General features: G+C 37.5%; 1 protein-coding gene across 1 annotated transcript in view; it reads right to left on the reverse strand.

Moving 5' to 3' along the window:
* SLC7A14 (solute carrier family 7 member 14) overlaps positions 1–13,197 on the reverse strand; it is a 51,484-nt gene that overhangs the window by 15,987 nt on the left and 22,300 nt on the right. Inside the window, exon 3 of the mRNA XM_039337965.1 lies at positions 274–510. Within this exon, the coding sequence (XP_039193899.1) occupies positions 274–510 (237 nt within the window). The remainder of the gene's footprint in view (positions 1–273; positions 511–13,197) is intronic.

The raw sequence follows: 13,197 nt of genomic DNA on the forward strand, positions 1-13,197 counted from the left end.
GACTATGTTGAGAGACACTGATACACCATGTGTGGTATATACTTCTCAATCCTAAACCTTGCCATCTGAAGCATCTGTCTCATTCTGCCCAATATATTGGCAGAATCCTATATATTTCATATTAACTTGGGGTCTACAGACATTGAAATGGGACCCTTGAAATTATTAGCAGCATCTTGGCATATTTATTCTCCAGCAAGAATTCGGCTGGTTTTCAGAGTCCAAGAAGTATGATCAGGCATAAAAACTAGTTTATATTCAGGACATTCTCACCCAATCCATTCAAAGTCCCAACACTGTCAATCATCCAGTGACTGATGGTGTGATTGGCCAGGGAGTCGAACATGCTGCTGAGAGCACTGGCACCAGCTGCTGTGCCAATCAGATATTCGAGGATTAGGTTCCATCCGATAAAAAAAGCCACAAACTCTCCCACCGTCACATAGCTGTAGGTGTAGGCAGAACCTGTTGTTTTTGGTACCCGCACCCCAAATTCAGCATAACAAACCCCTGATGGAGACAAGAAATAGAGGCAACCATCAATAATTAGATTGCAGACAGAATAAAGCAAACAAAACTCAAATCCTATCAAATATCCTAACATCTAAAATATATGTTGCAAAGCAATTGGATTTTGGGAAGTACATGGCATTCTTAAATCAAATTTTAAATTCTTGTAAGAAAAAGGAGGTGATAATCACACATAGGGATGGTCACTCATGACCACCTTATCTGAATCTGGGTTATTTCGAATGTAAATTCTGCTATCTTGCTAGTCTTTCATGTAATTAGAATGCTCCAGTAATGCAAGTGGGGTGAAGCAGCAGGATGAATGAAATTTTAAGGAGCTGGGGAGTATTTTCTCCCAAACATACCATCTGCATGTTATTGGCCTGCAAATACTCTCTGAATACGATTTGACATTCAAAAGAACATGGAGTAACAAATAGCCATTTCTTATACAAAATAATGCCATACATGCTTAAAGCATTATGATTATGCTAAATTATATATCTACTCTTCTGATAATACTCTCCATTGCCCCATTGCTCCCCAAATTAGTTTTTTGGGGAGTTTTCTCCAATAATAAGATGGAATTGTAGCAATTTTATTTTACCCATTTTTGCAATAAGGCCACTGAATGTGTTAAACGGCGCAGACGTTAATGGTTCCTTATAGTATAACTTCGCATTGTCAAAGACCTGGTACATCTCAATCTCTTTTTAAATGTACTCCTGGAAATAACATTTTCAAAGGGATATTTGAGAGTTTTACTATCAATGGTGTTCAGGGACAAAGGAGTTTGAACAAGAGAAGAAAACAAAACAAAAAAACCCACCAATTCGTATCAACTCTCACCCACAGCTGACCCTGCAAACACTGGCTTGCATATAAAGTAATATTCAAAGCTGATTAAAAATGCATGCAGCCTACAAATGCAAGAGAAGAACAGTGTCTGAAAGATTTATGAAACAGATGCCATAGGTGTTCAGTTCCAGGCTTTGGCTTGTTACGATTCAAAAGGAAGTTGGCTACTAACTTTTGGCTGTGGGGAAATAAGGTTTAATAAAAGATGTACCTTATCTGGTTCATAATCAAAACAGGATTGGATCTGGTTGGTGCTCTGATGGAAGACTAAAGTTTGGGAAAAAAGACAAAAGAAATGCACAGGAGTAGGGTTACCAAACTCCCTTCTGCAATGTTGCTGAGAAAATTACGTGGATGATATCATTACTAAAATTGAGCACTGTTTAAGAAGAAACTACAGGACTGGTGATAGTTTTTGTATGAAACATTTGCATACAAGTAGTCCTCAACTTATGATCACAACTGTGTCCAAAATTTCTGTTGCTAAGACAGTTGATAAGTAAATTTTATGTAGGAAATGACCAGGCTGAGCCTGAGGGAGGGGTCAAACGCATCATCAGTCTTGAGTCCCTTCACACCCACAAGAGATCTAAGTCCAGCTCTCTGTGAATTCTTTATCTAGCACCAAATTGCTTTGACCTTTAGTAGTTCAGATTCTTGCAGAAGAAACTTAAGCTTACAATAAATAAATATTATTGTAAAAATAAATCACAATAAATCTGTATAACCATTTGAACTTCCTGCATCTCCTGATTTCTCTGGCGCATTTTGCCCCATTTTATGACTTTTCTTGCTAGAATTGTTAAGTGAATTACTGTAGTTGTTAAGTTAGTAACATGGTTATTAAGTGAATCTGGCTTCCCCATTGATTTTGCTTGTCAGCAGTTCTCACAGGGTGATCACAAGATCCCAGGACATTGTAACTATCATAAATACAGTACATGGCAGTTGCCAAGTGTCCGAATTTTGATCATGTGACCATGGGGAAGCTGCAGCTGTCATGGGTGTGAAAAAATGGCCATAAGTCACTTTTTTACACATCGTTGTAACACTGAATGGTCACTAAATGAATGGGTGTAAGTCGAGGACTACCTTCTCTCCCTCAAAAGCTCTGCTCCAAAAGGTACAAGAAATGGGCTCCAGGAGAAAATCCATGCCTGTCCAATCCTTTTGGAAAGGCACACTGAAAGGGAAAGCTGCAAAGACCTTTCAGCTCACCCAACAATTACTCAAAGTTCATAGGTTGCACAAATCATGAACAAGTAGTTAAACTAATTTACCAAATAAATATAAATAAACAGTTCCATTCCACTTGAGGGAATCAGACACAATCCATATTTTAGTAAATACTTGGCATCTGGAAGATATTGACAATATTGGACAAATTTTGCACGCCCAGTTAAAGGTGTTGACACCATCATCTTGATCATTATCATCACCATTGCTAACAATGCACATGGCTAGAGACGTGGAAAGACCTGAGAGGCTTAGGATCAACAGTTCAAGCCAGCAGAAATAATAAAACAGAAACATTTTTCTCTCCGTAACAAAAAGATGCCAGGAGGCTGTTCCAGAAAAGTAGCTTTTGAGCAGAGATCTAAAATTAGTAAGAGACATGACATCATGCGAGTCTAATGACAAATGGAAAAAAAAAATCAAGCAGATTTCCTCTGGATGCCTTCGGATGTTAATTTAAAAACTGAATCATGAGTCCATTAGAAGTAGGCAGAACGAGGCTGAACTGGAGGCACTGCGATGAGGATAAAAGAAGAGAAGGAGAAAACAAGGCAGTCCTTCTTAATGTGCTTTTTTCATATCTGTCATTTACCTACATTTGTCAGGGTCACAACTCCCTCCAGCCAGTAGCCACCAGCCATAAATGCCATTTAACTAATAGCACTCAACCTCTAAAAAGAGGTCCGAAAAACTGTACTGAAATAAGAGGGGGAAAGAGAAAAATTAGTATCCAATCTGGGTCGGTAACCGGGACCAAAGTTTTAATCTTCCGAGCTTTTGGACTTGTGCTGGAGCACATCCTCAGGGAATTTCTCTCGAGCAGTGTGCTTTGGGCTATTTTTTGTGTGGTATTTATATGGTGCCTGTCTGTGTGTGGCTTTTTAGTAGTTGATTGGGGTGTTGATGGCTGGCTATTGGCTCTTGGTTTCCTTGTGCTGCCAAGCTCTCGCCTCCTAAGTACTTGATAAGCTGGTGATAAATCAGCACTCCTGTTAACTATGAGTGGTCCCTTTTCCAGGCTTCAATCACTTCCCTGGCTGTTTTTGTGCCTGCTCATCCAACAATCTTAATAGCTGCAAAAATGAACCTATGTCCTTGTTCATTGCAATGTGAGGCTACTAATGAGTTCGAGCCTCCTCATCTGAGTGCTTGCTTGTGTTCTTGCAATCTGGTGGTTAGCTTTCTCCCTGTCTGTCCTACATAGTCATAGGGGCAATCCATGTAGGGGATCCAGTAGATTACCTTGGAAATACAGGTAGTCCTTTACTTATGAGCCACAATTGAGCCCAAAGTTTATGTTGCTAAGTGAAACATTTGTTAAGTGAATTTTGCCCCATTTTACAATCTTTCTTGCCACAGTTGTTAAGTGAATCACCTGCAATTGTTAAATTAGTAATGAGGTTGCTAAGTGTATCAGGTTTTCCCACTGACTTTGCTTGTAAGAAGATTGCAAAAGGTGATCACATGACCCTGGGACACTGCAATGGTCATAAACGTGAGTCAGTTCCCAAATGTCTGAATTTTGATCTCATGACCAAGGGGATGCTACAATGGTTGTGAGTGTGAAAAACAGTCATCGGCCATTTTTTTTCAGTACCCTTGTAACTTTGAACGATCACTAAACAAAGTGTTCTAAGTCAACACTGTCTCCCACCTCCAAGTGATCTTGTATAATACTAATACTAATACTAATACTAATACTAATAATGTTGGAAGGGACCTTGGAGGTCATCAAGTCCAACCCCCTGCTCAGGCAGTAACCCTATACCGTTTCGGACAAATGGCTGTCCAGTTTCTTCTTAAAAACTTCCAGTGATGAAGCATTCACCGCTTCTGGAGGCAGGTTGTTCCACTGGTTAATTGTCCTAACTGTCAGGAAGTTTCTCCTTAGTTCTAGGTTGCTTCTCTCTTTGGTTAATTTCAACCCATTGCTTCTTGTCCTGCCTTCAGGTGCTTTGGAAAATAGCTTGACTCCCTCTTCTTTGTGGCAGCCCCTGAGATATTGGAACACTGCTATCATGTCCCCCCTCATCCTTCTCTTCGTTAAACTAGACATACCCAATTCCAGCAACTGTTCCTTATATGTTTTAGCCTCCAGTCCCCTAATCATCTTTGTTGCTCTTCTCTGTACTCTTTCTAGAATCTCAACATCTTTTTTACATCGTGGTGACCAAAACTGGATGCAGTATTCCAAGTGTGGCCTTACCAAGGCATTGTAAAGTGGTATTAATACTTCACGTGATCTTGATTCTATCCCTCTGTTAATGCAGCCTAGCACTGTGTTGGCTTTTTTGGCAGCTGCAGCACACTGCTGGCTCATATTTAAATGATTGTCCACTAGGACTCCGAGATCCCTCTCACAGTTGCTACTGTTGAGCAAGGTACTCCCTATACTATACCTGTACATTTGGTTTTTCTTGCCTAAATGTAGAACCTTACTTTTTTCACCATTGAATTTCATTTTGTTAGACAGCGCCCAGTGTTCAAGTCTGTCCAGATTCTCCTGTGTCCTAAGCCTGTCTTCTGGAGTGTTGGCTATTCCTGCCAGCTTGGTATTGTCTGCAAATTTTATGGGTTCCCCATCTATCCCCTTGTCCAGATCGTTGATGAAGATGTTGAAGAGCACTGGGCCCATAACAGAGCCCTGGGGCACCCCACTACACACTTCCCTCCATGTAGATGTGGTTCCATTGAGGACCACACGCTGAGTACGGATGGTCAGCCAGCTACGGATCCATCTGGTGGTGATGCTGTCTAACCCACATTTTTCTATCTTATCAAGTAGTAGGTTGTGATTTGCAATGCCTAATTTACCACACACAGAATAGCCCAAAAAGTAGCCCAAAGCACACACTCTGCTAAAGATAAATTCCGAGGATGGGCTCTAGCACCAGTCTGAAAGCTCAGAAGACTAAGCCTCTAGTCCTGGTGACCAACCCAGACTCGATCCTGTACCATTATCCTGGGACACGTATATTTGCCTTCGTTTGTGAAAAATTCTGTTGTCTATTACTAAAGAAGCTAAATGTATTTAAAACAATTATCTTCTTACAGAGCAAAAATATGCTTTGACTTCTTTTAGAAGTCCAGATTCCTCACTTATTTTCCTGCTGTGTAAAACAGTAGATCTATGCATCCTGATATCTGGAGGACAGGCATTATGTGCAAGAAATCCAATTATTTTGCAACCAAGCCATTTAGCCTTATGTGAAAGGAATACAGCTTTTGGTTATTGGTCTATTCAGCATTCATGTGGGCTGCAAAGGTTTGTTCCATTTTATTAAAAAAAAAATACAGCAGAGCATCCAACAAGGGACTCTGTTGTGACTCTGTAATGTTCTTTCGAATTAGGAGCAGATTTGTTCAATTTGGCGTAATTCCTTTTTCTTTTTTAACAAAATCTAAACAGACCCTCAGATCAATTGGTTGGAAATGGAAATTGGACCATTTACATTCTTTCCCTGTCTCAAATCATAAGCAATCACAAAAACATGATTGGTATGATAATCACTGTGATAATATTTGGGAACAATAAACACAGCTGCATATTTAGGTTTTTTTTTTAATTGAGCTGGCTATAACTTTAAAAATCCTGGCTCTTTAGAGCATTTTTTCCTCCAATCTTTTCCTGGCTCTATGCATCTAAAATCAAACCTGCTTGGCAAAAGGTGTTTTATTGAATATTGGTCATAACATCTTATCATACAGCTGTGTTCTAGATGTTAATGTTCAGGGCTTTTTTTCTCATAGAACACCCAGAACAGAGTTCCGGCACCTTTTTTGGATGGAACTTTGTAGGGTAGGCAAGGCGGGTTGTATAACGTGTGTGAGTTCTGGCACCTTTTTTTTATTTTTTAGAAAAAAAGCACTATTAATGTTTATTTATTTTTCTTCAATTATTAGAGCCATTTGTCCCCACTTTGTCAGTTTCTTTCTTTGCAAGATCTGTATTAGACAAACTGCAAGGAGAGAAGATAGGGCCTCCAATTTCCATCCACATTTGTCAGCTATTAAAGGAACACACAGCTTAGCCAATCTTTCATTAGATTGGGCACTTGCTATTTTATAATTTCTCTTGTGCAATGCATGTACGCATAAATAAATCTCTGCAGTTCATTGTATTTTCCAGCAGTTCCCTTCAATATGATGAAAGAGGATTTAATTGAAATTAATTCACGTAACATCCTCCCTGATTGAATGCTGATTAATATAATACAACAATATTAATGGATGTTATGTGTACACAGTATGTGTTAATCTTTTTTTTCCAAAACATTTTTTTTCTTTTCAATATCTTTTGTGGTGGGTTTTTTCCCTTTGTTTTGTTTTTTGTTATAATATTTTGATGTTTTGTATTTTAACTTTCCTTGAATAAACTAAATATTATTGCAAAAAGAGAAAATTCAATAGGGCCAGGCTATTTTCAGAGCTGTCTTTTTCTCCCCATTATTTTTTATTGACTCATCAGATCGAGTAGAGACAGCATGCTCTGAGTCCCCTCAATTAAACAATGTCATCCTGTTGGGCCCAAGAATCATATCTTCTCCGTGGCGGTGCTTGATATGTTTTATGATTGGAAGGTGTCATTTATCTGGGGTACCTGGGTTATTGTTGTGTGGGAAGTCAGCTCTCCCCCCCCAGAGAAGGAAATATTAAAAAGGCAGAATATTATATTTCCTCAAAGGATCTTAAAAAGGCAGAAAAGCATGCCCAGTTTTTCTTAATAACCCCAAGTCTTCCTCCCCCAAGCAGAAACCAGCTCTGTAGAAATGCAGATATGATAATCCTTTCAGAAAGACTGGCACCAGGAAGCTTAGTGCTGATGGAATTAGAAAGACAAAGATCCCTAGAACTAACAACCCTCACCCCAAAAAATCCAAACAGGACATAGCTATCAGCCACAGCCCCAGGGAAGCAGGATATGACCTTTAGGACATAATTGGATAAACCCACCACCATCAGAATACCAGAAGGGCACATTGAACTTCAGATCAATGCCACAGGAACAACTCCAGACAGAAAAGCCCAAGAAGGTATAAAAACTCATCACTCCCTGTTCCATGTAGTCAGCTTTCCCAGAGCTCTCTGTCTGGCTCTGCTCTTCAATAAACTACACTTTCTTTCTAAAGAGGTCTCCATTTTGTTTATTCCCGGCTTGGACTGGACCCTGATGAAGATTTTTCTTTCAACAATTTGGCACTCAGGATGGGACTTCAAGTTGGATTTTAATTTTTGCACACCACCCAGAGTCAATATTATGAGACAGAAGACCATATAAAACAAATAAACAAGTAACAGACAAGTTTTTTTCAAGGAGGAGGAGGATGTGGAGGAGGAGGAGGAGGAGGAGGAGGAGATTTTTTGATAAAATCATCCTAGGTAGACTGATGTGTTCTTATACCTGTGAGGTTTCAAAACAGGCAAGGAATGTGTGTGAATGCCTTGTCTTTCATGAAATAAGCATCTCTTTGCAAGTCAGTGGCCTCTTTGAATTTCTACAGGACTATTTAATCTCCAGGAATAGATCATAAAGGAACTACACTGGGGCTTTATCATATTGTGGGCAGCCACCACAGCTGAGCATGAGGAGTTGGATAAGAGAAATCAGCAGTTACAACTTCTCATGTAATCTCAGAAAGAGAATTTTGAACTGGAAGTCCCTCAAAAGTAAGGTACAAAAACAAAACTCTCTTTTGCAGGGGAAAAAACATGGCTGAGAAATTTCAAGGTAGATTTTAAGCAAAATCTGAACTCTCACTGAACTAGGATTGCCACTTTCTATCCATTAATATTTTTCATTGAAGGCAGCAACTTTCCTTAAAGCACTAAACCTGAGACTGGAAGTGAAGTAGCATACAATTTAGGCTCCATTTTAGGAGACCCCATGGGATTGAAATTTGGAGAATTTGTGGTTGCTTCAGTGCTGTCACACTACTGAGTCACCACCCAGAAGTTCAATATACTAGTCTCACCCTAGAGACCTCTGGAGGCTGGGTAGACCAACCTTTCCTTTGGTTGCTGGAAATCAGATAGATTGGTCCTGCCTTAGCTCTCTGGAGACACGTAGACAGTCCCACCATTAGCTGCCAGAGGACAATCAGCTGCAGTCAGTTGGCAGAATGTCAGAAGTCACTTCCACACCTTTTTTTTTTTTTTTGCCTTGGTCATTGTGTTTTTTTGTGTAGGTAAGGAAATATCTCTGAAACAATGACCCAGTGTGTCACCAATTATTTAGTCTATCCTAAATAAAGCAGATTGGCTCATTCATGGTGAATAAAGATCAGTTCCCTGCTCTATGACAGCCAGCTAGATGGGGAAAAATACTTTGCTTTCATCCCTTTTTATAGTACCGTAATTCTCTCTTCACTATTCACATTTCATATTTCCCATTAGCATTTTCTCTAGACAAGAAACCTGACATGGCTTTTCACAGGAGATACTGGAATATATGACATATGCACAATAGTTTATTTTTTCATAAATGCAGAATAAAAGGTCAGACAAACTGTAGCCTGCATGTCAATTGTGATGGTTTGATGGGGATAATACACAAACCAGCACAGAGAACACCAGAAACATCAACATGGGTCTTTCTCCATAATATTTCTTTTCCACAGCCAATGCACCTCCAAGCATCAATCTTTTAGACTTTCCTTTATTCAGAGAGAGAGAAAAGAAGTTACCTCTTCATCTGATCCTATGAATTAAGTAGTTTCATCACAAGAAATTTTAATTGAGTTGAATATGACATCCAATAACTTCTTTACTCAAAATCAGGTGAAAGAAAAATAATATGTTTTAGGTTCCCTGTGGAAACCATTAAAGAGTTGTTTTGATAGTTAACATTCAAAAATATGACTCTCAGACTCTGGTTTCTTCTTCAGAGTGCTTACAAAACCTACTCAGGAATAATTACATTTCTGCTAATACTGTGTGTCTCCAGTTTGCAAAACCTTCAAAAAGCAACTTTGCAATTAATTAAACACCTCATTTGTTATTAATGTTCATTTTTAGACAATACTCTTCCTAAATGTAAGAACTGCATTTTAGGCTCAGTCAAAAGTAGTCTTTATTTAATGGAATATATATATTAAATTGATTAAGAATGTGCTTTTTTATTTTTTTTTAGAATGATAGGTTTATTTGTAAGAAAATTATTATGTAATGTTGAGTTAACCTAATAAGATGATCTGTTTGTTTGATAACATGGATGTGATTAGTTATGAAAATTAACTGATGAAATTTGAATTCTGTCAAATGGATTGAAATGATTTAAGGTTGGACTTTATTTTGTTAGTTTAAAGAGATTGATTGATTGATGGATTAGGTACCTATAGGATAGATTAATATTTTATTTTAAATAAGGGATATTAGTGGAAGAAGAAATAAATAAGATCTATGATAAAATTAAGGAATTAGAATATATTTGGAAGGGATACCCGAACTGATAATGTTTGTACTTAAAGTTATTTTGATTATGGTAGTGTAAATTTATAAAGCTTTAAAAACAGGTTTAGGTTGAATAAATTTAAGCTAGAATTGAATTATTGTAAATAAAATACGTTACTTAAGGGAAAAAGAGAGGGAATATTTGATGTATTGATTGAATTATGTATATATGTTTTGTTTGCGGATGTTTGACCACCCTAACACTATGGTGTGTCTTGAGTACTTTGTTTTAAAAATCAAAAAACCAATAAAACTTGTCTTAAAAAAAGTAGTCTTTATTTTGGGGGATTTTGGTGCTATCTGAGCTTGGTTGTTTTGTAGACATTTCATTACCCAACTAGGTAACATCATCAGTGCTAGATGTTACCTAGTTGGATAATGAAATATCTGCAAGAAAAGAGCCAAAATCAAAGATCACCAAGGATTCCACAGATCAACTTGGAGCTACAAATATTCTCTTCTAATTTTTATTTATATTTCATCTCTGACACTTGAAGTAGCTGCTGTATAATAATGAGACAACATATAGGCTACTCTTCACTTACCCGTTATTCCTATTGCTGAACATGAAAGAGTTTTTAACATTTTTTATGGAAAATTTCAATTTCTTCCTCTAAGACGTTGTCTCCTTTCCTTTTTCTCAGATAAGTTTGGGAACTGAACAAGTGTAAATTGTAACTGCGTGTACATAAAATCTGCACTTGTTCTAAGATCAATGAAGTTTCCTCTTAGCACTTTTTCTTCCTACAGAACAACTCCATGGTTAATCAGAAAAACAGTGCACTTTCAACTATACATTGCACTACAATCCTCTCTCAGTAAAAGCACCATTAAATCTGGAGTTAAAAGCTTGATTATAAAATTTCAATTTGATATTGGGGTGCCTCTTAAAATCTAACAATACATTTCACAGCTATGCTTTAGATCCAGTGGATGAAAAAAGGAATGCAATGGTCTGAAATGGAAGGCAATTTCATTAATTCTTCCAAGAATCAGAAGAAAGACAGTATTGTATGTTGTTTTTGTTATCAATTGGTTGACAGTTCTATTGTTATGGGATCCTTAAGTTATTGCTGTCATTATCTATGTTGTGACAATCTGATACTGACTCTATTAGGGATATTTTAAAATAACTGTGAATGTTTCAAGTGCATTGAAGATTTTTAATTGTACAGGTGATGTTTTAAATTGGAGGTCTTTGCAGAATGGTTGGTATACAAATGTAATAGATACAGAGATAGGCAGATGGATTTCCAGGGCTCAGCCACGAGCTTCCACCAGACATGTACTCAGCATCAGCCTGAAAAGGGTTTGTCCTTTCAGAACTGAACTCTGTTAAGTTCAGTTAGAGAAGTTTTTGCTCAGATGATATACAAGTAAGTGTGTCTTCATAGTGACGCTGACTGTACTTTGGTTGAAACAGCCCAGTCATGTGCTTTCGTAACTACAAGACAGGATCATCCTATTCTTTCATGTATTGTTTATTGTAGCTGGACTCACATAATTCTTCTCTTCCTTTTCTTTTTAGTTTTGACTTAAGAAGTTGTGTGAAACCAGTCTTTCTTTGTGTTTTGTAATTTACAATTCATGCTAGGTATAGGGTGAACTTCATAGGAATCTAAGTCTTCATATTGTGGCCTTGAGCAACAATAACATTCAGTAGCAAAAACAGTGCTTGATTGTTAGCTTATTTTTCCTAGAATGAATAGACAAAATGGGTGTGTTAAGCCGCTAAGCCTTTGTGAGGCTTAAGACATCCATTTCTATTCTTAAAATCCTTAATTTCCAAATCCACAATTTTTCTACTCAGTATATCATGAGATCTAGCCCAATAATACTGTAAAAAAAAAGAAGAGGAGGAAGAGGAAGGGGAAGAAGAAGAGGAAGAAGAGGAAGAGGAAGAGGAAGAGGAAGAGGAAGAGGAAGAAGAAGAAGAAGAAGAAGAAGAAGAAGAAGAAGAAGAAGAAGAAGAAGAAGAAGAAGAAGAAGAAGAAGAAGAAGAAGAAGAAGAAGAAAGAAGAAGAAGAAGAAGAAGAAGAAGAAGAAGAAGAAGAAGAAGAAGAAGAAGAAGAAGAAGAAGAAGAAGCAGCAGCAGCAGCTCAGGTTGAGAAAATCTGCTCATCCTTGTTTTATTCTATAATCACAATGAGTTATTGTTACAGGAGTTTCCACCTATTATTGCCTGATCCACAAACCACAATTAAAACAAATATTAATTTGATGGGCAAATCCAGAAAATGTCTCAAGAAGAGCATTATCTTTTCCAGGGTTTAGAATTCTCTTGTTCTTATCACCAGTCTAGCTTGGTAGCACAATTTGTTTTCCTGATATAACATCTGGATTCTTATATCCCACAGGGTCACTTATTAATGAGAAACTGAGAAGTCAATTTACTTTCCTACAAGAAGCAGATGTGCAGAGGGAGCCTGCCATTTGGAACAAGTGCAAAAAGCAAATCTGCCAGATGAACGTTCTACCTTATTTTGCTTGGTAGTCTTCTCACATTTATCCCAGCTAATTTCTAATGAGAATTCTAGCCTCAAAAAAGAGTAAAATCCATTTCCATGCACAAAGGCAGTTAAAAAAAAAGAATTGAAAAACTAATGGATTTTACATGTAGCACACCAGTCTTTAGACAGTAGTCTTTATTTTTTAAAAAAAAAAACAACATTAGATGAAACATTTTATTATAGTGGCATTTATCGTTAATGTTTTATTTATAGATGCAATGCATTAGCAGTTGCTATCATACTATGCAAAAGCTCTTTTCAGTGTGGCTTGCTTTTTTTTTTAACCTGTATGAATAGCAGAGATACATTGGCACATCTTTTAACATTTAATCATGGTTTGCAAATGAAGGCGTTGTATACCACCAAATCTGGGACACCTAAACCATGTAAATTTGTTAGATTGGATCAGAAGTCTATCTGAATTGCTAGCAGTTCAAGGTATGGATTCAACCACAGTCCTCCCCTTGGTGTGTCTCTGATAAACCTATATTTCCAGACTAATAACTGTTGATAGATCCAACAACAGTATACACATCCAGTCAATTGCTGAGCATGACACTGATTGGTGGGAAACTTCCCTTTGGCCATGGAAATTTTTTTTCAAAAACATATTGACTTTAATCTGGGACTGGAT

This window comes from Crotalus tigris, unplaced genomic scaffold (genome assembly GCF_016545835.1).
Source record: "Crotalus tigris isolate CLP2741 ecotype Arizona unplaced genomic scaffold, ASM1654583v1 scf7180000017549.6302385, whole genome shotgun sequence".
Taxonomy (NCBI): domain Eukaryota; kingdom Metazoa; phylum Chordata; class Lepidosauria; order Squamata; family Viperidae; genus Crotalus; species Crotalus tigris.